The following is a 7,695-nucleotide window of genomic DNA, read 5'->3' on the forward strand; positions in this document are numbered from 1 at the left end:
CGCCTCCCTTCTGCTCAGCCCGCGGGAGGAGCCCGAGTGGGGCGGGGCCGCGCGCTGGCGCTGCACTTCCGGCGGGCGGCGCTGGGGGCGGTGTGGAGCCGGTCCGGCCCCCCGCCCGCGCTCTCCTCGCTCCGCTCCCGGCCGGAACCGGCGCCCGCAACCAGGAAGCGCCCGGCGGCGGGCGCGGGGCGGCGGGCATGGCGGGGCCCGGCTGGGCCCCCCCGCGGCTGGACGGCTTCATCCTCACCGAGCGCCTGGGCAGCGGCACGTACGCCACGGTGTACAAGGCCTACGCCAAGGTGGGTGCCAGCTGGGAAGACCAGGACAGGTTAGAGACAGCGCGAGGGCACTTAGGGCCAGCGGCCTGCCTCGCCCCCGTCTGACCGTCGATGGAAGAGGTGGGAGCTGCCCGCCACTGTCAGGTCTTAAAAACAAGCACACGGACACACCCCTGCTTGTCTGGAGGGCCAGGTGGAGACCTCGATGGAGTCTACCCGGTGGGCTGGGAGGAGACTGGGACAGGGCTCTAGAAGGCTGCACCCATTAGGAGGCAGAGCAGACAGGTCTAGAACGCTGAATGACAGGCTTTTGCTGGGTACTCTAGAATGCAGTGAAATGGATTATGTGGCAGAGGATTGGAGAACATCAGGCTGGCTTGGGAAGCCAGCATTCCAGAATCCAGATGTCTCATTGACCTGGAGGGGATAGGTCCGGGAGGGGGAGGGGACAGAGGGAACCAGAGCCCTTCCAGCCAGGCATGGATCCTGGCCCACTCAAGGCAGAGCCACCAAATCTCCTGTCCCCCTAGAAGGACACTCGCGAGGTGGTAGCCATAAAGTGTGTGGCCAAGAAAAGTCTGAACAAGGCATCGGTGGAAAACCTACTGACAGAGATTGAGATCCTCAAGGGTATTCGACACCCCCACATCGTGCAGCTGAAAGACTTCCAGGTGCGGGCCTGGGGCAGGGCCATCCCCAAATGGGGCCGGAGAAGGGACACTCTCTATAGGCTGCCTCTCTACCTCTAATCACAGTGGGACAGCGACAACATCTACCTCATCATGGAGTTCTGTGCTGGGGGCGACCTGTCTCGCTTCATCCACACCCGCAGGATTCTGCCTGAGAAGGTCGCTCGTGTCTTCATGCAGCAGCTGGGTAAAAGATATCTCGCCCCAGCCTGACACTCCTTCCCATGTCCTCTACCCCAGGTTTAGAGCCCTGGTTCGCTTTGCAGTTGCCTCCTGCCCTGCTAGGGTGTTTAGGGCCCTATCTTTGTCATGTGCCCATCCCTAACTTAAGGATTCTGTGAAAGAGACAGAGGGAGGAGCCCCCATCTGTGGGGAGTGCAGGCTTCCACAAGTGCGGCATTATATAAGGACCTTATAGAACATTCCATGGCCCAGTGGGTAACACCTAAGTGCTTTGCCAAGGAAAAGAGCAAAATTGTAAAAGACTGGGCATCCAGGGGGGTTTCTGGGAGGAGGAGAGACGTGTCAAGGGGCAGAGGGGAGGAAGGTGGACACTCTGGTGAGATGGCAACCTCTTAGAAGTGGCAAGAGCCTGGTGCTTGTATATAAAGCATTCAGTAGACCAGCCAGGCCAGAATTGGGGTTGTGTAGGCTCAAAGAGGCAGGTGTAAGCCTGGAGAGGTGAGAGGCAGGTGGAAGATGGGCTCCTCCGACTTGCCTGCGTGGGTCCTGCTCCCCAGCTAGTGCCCTGCAGTTCCTGCATGAACGGAATATCTCTCACCTGGATCTGAAGCCACAGAACATTCTGCTGAGCTCCTTGGAGAAGCCCCACCTGAAACTGGCAGGTCTGAGTTTGGAACAGCAGGGAGGAGGTTTGGAGGGTGGGTGTGCAGAGCCCACCCTCTGTCACTTAGCAGCCCTGGTTCTCACAGAGCCCTCTATTGAGTCATCAAACAGTGACAGGCTGGGACAGCCAGGTATGGGCCCCATCACCAAAAGGCAGTACCTTCTCAGGCCACCCACACTCAAATCCAGCAGTGTAATGGGCAGAGTCAGGGCTCAGTCTGTGACCAGAATTGGGACTTGCCATGTGTTGGGGTTTGGAGTTCAATCTGGGAACAGTACCAGGGTTCAATCTGTGTTCAGTGACAGGACTTGGTCTGTAATCCGGATTGGAGCTCAAACTGTGACTCAATCTGTAGAAGGATGGTGGGTGTGTGGTGGGGGAGGGGGTGGTTGTGGCCCCTCATAAGATTTGGACAAGAATTGACTTGAGGCTGGAGGCCAGAGAACGTGGTATAACCTAAGCCTGGGGGTCAGTGGAGGATGGGGCCCTTATCCATGTAGCTGGTGTGATCAGGTGGGCTTCCTGGGGAAAAGATGCCTGAGAGAGCTGTGCACGGCAGGATGGGGGCAGTATCTATACCCCCAAGGAAGATATAGGTGGAAGTTCTGGGCTAATAACGAGCATAGGATGGAAGAGAGGTTGGTCCTGGTCTAGAGAGTGGGGAGGAGCAGCAGCTGAGGATTTATAGGCCAGGAGTGGGAGCAGCTGGAGTTTGAGCCCTGCTGCCTGGCCTCTTGCCTGCAGACTTTGGCTTTGCACAGCACATGTCCCCATGGGATGAGAAGCACGTGCTCCGTGGCTCCCCCCTCTACATGGCCCCTGAGATGGTGTGTCAGCGGCAGTACGATGCCCGCGTAGACCTCTGGTCTGTGGGAGTCATCTTGTATGGTGAGACCTCTGTCCCCTGCCCCTTACCTGGAGGCCTGCACTCTGTGTCCTCAGTCAGAGCCTCTCTGGGCCACTCCTGAAGGGTCCTAATAAGAACTCTGACTAAGCCCAGGGCCCTTGCTCTGAGTGGTGTCGGACCCCTCCCCAGGAGTGGGCCAGGCTTGACTCCATTCCTTCCCGGCCTCCCCTCTGACTCCCTTCCACAGAAGCCCTCTTTGGGCAGCCCCCCTTTGCCTCCAGGTCGTTCTCTGAGCTGGAAGAGAAGATCTGTAGCAACCGGGTTATCGAGGTGGGTCTAGCAGGGCTTTAGCAACCATTGGGGGACTGGAGGGAGTCAGGGCCCTGAGGTTTTAAACTTCACTTCCCCCTGCACAGACTGGAGTCTGGGCTCCTGGCTGCCTTCATGATGGTGGGGTGTGCTCTAGACTGGAAGTCAAGGCCATTCCAGGGACACAGATCGGCCCGCAATAGGCAGCAAAAGACCTGCTCCTGAGAATGTTGTGCAAGCCTCTGTGGGGAGTAGGCCAAAGCAGAGCCAGGCCCAGCCTTTCCAGGAGCCTGGTCTGGGGGCGGGTGGGGGAAGGACCCATAAATAGGGTTCTACCACAGCTATGGGCTCCCATGAGAGTGTGGGTAGGAGCCGGGGGACGGAGGTCTGGCTCTCCAGTGGCCCCATCACCTTGACCTACCTTCCTCCTGGGTCTCAGATTCTCCACCTGTCAAACATGTACCTCGGGGGGTCCTGCACGCCCCTGGACTGGGGACCAAAGTGCTGGAGCCCAGTGTGATCTGTTCCCCCCTCGCCCCCTGCAGCTCCCCCTGCGGCCCCCACTATCCAGAGACTGCCGGGATCTGCTGCAGCGGCTCCTGGAGCGGGACCCCAGCCGTCGCATCTCCTTTCAGGATTTCTTTGCCCACCCCTGGGTGGATCTGGAGCACATGCCCAGTGGGGAGAGCCTGGCACGAGCTGTGAGCAGGCTGACAGGGGTGGGGTGGGTGAGGGCCAGTGGGGGGTCTCATCTGTCTCCTTTTCTGGTGAACAGGTGACTTGCCTAACAGGCGGAGGGTGGGCTCAGGGACACTGATCTTCTCCCATCCTGGTGAGCGTGGCAAGGTTGGGACGTAGGCCTGACTCCTGATCTGCCCGGCCCCAGACTGCGCTGGTGGTTCAGGCTGTGACGAAGGACCAGGAGGGGGATGCCGTGGCTGCCTTGTCCCTCTACTGCAAAGCTCTGGACTTCTTCGTGCCTGCTCTGCACTGTGAGTCCCAAACCGTGCCTGCAGCCCCTGGTGCAGCAGGGGTGGGGGTCAGCTATAGCTGTAGTGGATAGGTTCCAGAAGTTCCCCATCCAGAATTTTGTGGGAGATAAAGCAGAGCATAAAACTTGAACTTGGTGCTTTGGGGGACTCCAGAGGGTTTGGTGTGGGGCAGGGGTCCGCAGGGGTCCCCTACCCCATGCTCCTCATACAAACCCCCACCTTCTGCAGACGAAGTGGATGCCCAGCGGAAGGAAGCAATTAAGGCAAAGGTGGGTGAGTGAGAGTCCCCATGAGGAAATGAAGGGGAGAGAGCCCAGAGATTGTGGGGCCTCTGCGGAATGGCTCTTTTAGAATTGGAACTTCCTCTCCTGGAACATAGAGCTGGGAAGGGGTCAGGCCAGCCCCATTCGACCTCTGAGGTGGTTGCAGCATGGGGTGGTCACTGAGAAACCAGAAGGAGAACTTGGAGGTGGGTGCTGTCAAGGGGGCAGGCGTGGGACAGCCCCACCTCAGGTCTTCTCCCTCCTACAGGTGGGGCAGTACGTGTCCCGGGCTGAGGAGCTCAAAGCCATTGTCTCCTCCTCCAATCAGGCCCTACTGAGGCAGGGGACCTCTGCCCGAGACCTGCTCAGAGGTAGGCTGCAGTTCCTGGGTGACCCACAAGGCCCCCAGCAAACCTCCCTCCAGCCCCAGGAAGAGACAGGTTGGGGCAGTCTCCCTGCAATGAATAAGCAGGCTGCTCCCCTCAACCTGAGCCTTTGCCCCCTCATCCCAGAGATGGCCCAGAACAAGCCTCGCCTTCTAGCTGCCCTGGAAGTGGCTTCTGCTGCCATGGTCAAGGTTTGTGCCCAGTAGGAGGGGTCTAGGTGGGACGACAAGGAGGAATTGAGGTCATGAGCCTAACTGACCTGGTGTCCATGTGGCTGCAGGAGGAAGAAGCTGGTGGGGAGCAGGATGCCCTGGACCTGTACCAGCACAGCCTGGGGGAGCTGCTGTTGCTGCTGGCAGGTGAGGCCCCCATCACCACATGCCTGCTGGGCCCCAGGCTGCCCTGCCCTTACCACGTGCCCTCTCTTTGCAGCGGAGCCCCCAGGCCGCAGGCGGGAGCTGCTTCACACTGAGGTGCCCACTGGGGTTGAGGGAGTTGTAGGGCTTCCTCTTCCCCTTTTATTCTGCTGTGTCTTTGGGGACTTCCTCGGGTTCCCTCTGGAATCCCCTACCCTCAGGGTGTTTCAAGTCTGGGATCAAACCTCATAGAATTGGCAAGTCAGTGGGCCATGTGCCATCAGGACTAAGGTGCTCAGATCAGGGCAATGGGACAGTCAAGATTTGAGAACCCCCAGTGGAAATTGTGCTGGGCTGTTGCAGTCAGGAAGTTTTCCTGGAGGAGGGAGCAGATAAGAGACTCGGGGTGGGGGGTGTTCTAATGGACAGAGGGTTCTAGATAGCATCAGGGGTGAGGAGGAGCTCAATTTGAAGGCCCCCCTCATGCCCTGGGCATGTCTTCCCTCGGCAGGTTCAAAACCTCATGGCCCGAGCTGAATATCTGAAGGAGCAGGTCAAGGTGGGCACATGGGGGCAAGGGTTTGTGGGTTCTTCTCTCTGCTTGTAGCTGTCTGTCCCCTAGCCCCCTTGTGCATGTCTCCCTCTCCAGACTCCGTCTGATGGCTCTCCATGCCTGTCTCTGTCCTTCACACTCGGTTGCTCAACAGCTATCTGTCGTGGCTCCTGTGTCTGTCTCTGGCTGCCTCTCAACGCTTGTGCTGCTTTTACACTCTACAGATGAGGGAATCTCGCTGGGAAGCCGAGAGCCTGGACAAAGAGGGGCTGTTGGAGTCTGTTCGTAGCTGTGAGTCCTGCCCTGGGGTCTGACCCTCTACCCAAGGAGGGGTGATGGCTGGGGGCAGCCCTGGATTCTGTCTGTCTTGCCAAAGAACTGAGACTGACCCTCCTGCCTTCCCTTCCATAGCTTGCACTCTGCAGTGACCCCAGAAGGATGATTGGACAGACCACGAGCCACCTAGAATTGAGAGGCACACTAACCCAGGCTCACACCCAGAATTCTGTGGCCCTCTGCAATCCTGGGGAGCAGGCTTCCTGGATGGACAAGTCTGAGACCCCTGACATCCCAGGATCCCCAGCTTGGGGGGCCGTAGAGGGTCTTGACAACCCACACTGTGTGCTGCTGGGAGCACCGGGCCTTGGCCCCTAGAGAAGGGGCAGCACTCTGAGAGAAGACTATTTCTTTCATGAGACCTTTGTCATTTGGTGGTTGCTGGGTCCTGAGTCTGTCGATTTGGTGGCAGCCAGCCTTCTAGGACTTTTGCACTGAGAAGAGGGCAAGGGGCCCTGCCCTGTGCTCACCTTTCCTGGGAGGCCTTATTCCAACTCACCTCCCTGCTTGCACTGGAATGGGGGACTCCAATACCCCTCAGGGACCACCCACCCCATAGAACTCCCCCCGAATGAAATCAGCCCCACAGAACCCCCAGTCTTCCTGGAGCTCACATCTGCCCACTGTCTCAGTACTTTAAGATCATCTTTCAGGCATGAAAATAATATCCTTAGTAGGGATGGGGCAAATTTGAGAAACCCATGCCTTGTTCCAGCCCTGGCCCAGGGGGCCCACGGGAAGTGTCCTCAATCCTCATCCCACCTGCCTCTATTCCTCTTTAGGGAACACTCCCACTCTCCACAGAGGGCCATGTGCTGGAATTTGGGCCTGGGAGGGCGAGGCCTGGGAACTACCTGACCCATCAGGCAGGGGACCCAGCTCAGTCCAGGATACCGGTTCTAGGCTTGATATGGCCACCACCCCAGTATGTGACCCTGGGCAAGCCCCTACCGTTTCTGGGCCAGGTCTCCCCATCTCTCCAGTGGAGCTGCTAATACCTCCACAGCCCACAGCACGGGCTCTTATGAGGACAATGAATTTAATCTGGAGAAGAATGTACACACCTGGAGTTATTTAAGGGTTTCTTTTTAAAAATCAGAGAGGGTGTTGGTGATTTCTAACCCCTATGCCCTTACATGCCTCCTGGAGCAAGAGTTGCCTATCCTCCCTGCAGGAGGCTGGCTGTAAGTAATGTAATTCACTGTTTCTCTATTAAATTATTTTCTGTACTTGCACCTCTCTTCTTGCCCTAGGGAAAACAGGAGAGGTAGCCCCTGTTCACAGCCTGGGCTGAGAGGGGCCCAAGGAACAGCTAAGAAACCTGAGGTAGGGCTGGGGGAGGTCACGGGGTGGGTGGGTAGTGGTGGCAGGGGAGGGAGAGCCACATCTGCTTCCTGCCCTCAGCCCCTGGGATGCAGGAGAGTCAGGCTAACCAGCCACCATTCCTGCCCATCCCCTAGGGGATGGTGAGGAGGGGGAAGCACAGGCCTAGGAGCTGGGGAAGGCTCTTTCCCTCTGCTCAGCTCAATTGCAGGAGTGTAGTCCTCAGAAATGCTCTGCCCTCCACACCGAAAACTTGCTTGTCCCAAACAGGGTTCCCTGGCTGGTGAGTGAGCAGTGTGCTGGATTGGGGGAAAGGCAATATTTTGGGGTATCTTATGCTCATACCCAGTCTCCAAGGACCCCCAGGCTGGGATCATTCCGAGAAGGCTCTGTGCCTTCCCCCAACACACACACCCAAGGTCTAGGTCTGACCAATACTTGTTGGGAGCATCCCTGGGGACTTAAAGGAGGGGGAACACATCCCTAGGCAGCCACTGAGGGAGGAGTTCCCTAGGC

General features: G+C 58.2%; 1 protein-coding gene across 1 annotated transcript; it reads left to right on the top strand.

The window, feature by feature from the left end:
* Positions 1-162: 162 nt before the first annotated feature.
* On the top strand, positions 163-7,053 carry ULK3 (unc-51 like kinase 3). The gene is made up of 16 exons (XM_063090235.1): positions 163-299; positions 809-949; positions 1,034-1,154; positions 1,708-1,812; positions 2,559-2,702; positions 2,909-2,991; positions 3,516-3,671; positions 3,857-3,962; positions 4,191-4,231; positions 4,494-4,596; positions 4,738-4,802; positions 4,892-4,970; positions 5,044-5,084; positions 5,479-5,526; positions 5,745-5,811; positions 5,932-7,053. The coding sequence occupies exons 1-16, from the start codon at positions 198-200 to the stop codon at positions 5,946-5,948; spliced, it is 1,419 nt and encodes a 472-aa protein (XP_062946305.1). The 5' UTR covers positions 163-197; the 3' UTR covers positions 5,949-7,053.
* Positions 7,054-7,695: the final 642 nt, after the last annotated feature.

The sequence above is a fragment of the Cynocephalus volans genome, chromosome 3 (genome assembly GCF_027409185.1).
Source record: "Cynocephalus volans isolate mCynVol1 chromosome 3, mCynVol1.pri, whole genome shotgun sequence".
In the NCBI taxonomy this organism is placed as follows: domain Eukaryota; kingdom Metazoa; phylum Chordata; class Mammalia; order Dermoptera; family Cynocephalidae; genus Cynocephalus; species Cynocephalus volans.

What these genes read in the sequence shown, in the direction of transcription:
- ULK3 (XM_063090235.1), top strand. Translation starts at nt 198, where the DNA reads ATGGCGGGGCCCGGCTGGGCCCCCCCGCGGCTGGACGGCTTCATCCTC. An exon ending in TGTCTTCATGCAGCAGCTGG is followed by an intron (nt 1,155 to 1,707) that starts GTAAAAGATATC and finishes CCTGCTCCCCAG; the next exon opens with CTAGTGCCCTGCAGTTCCTG. An exon ending in CTTCTGCTGCCATGGTCAAG is followed by an intron (nt 4,803 to 4,891) that starts GTTTGTGCCCAG and finishes ATGTGGCTGCAG; the next exon opens with GAGGAAGAAGCTGGTGGGGA.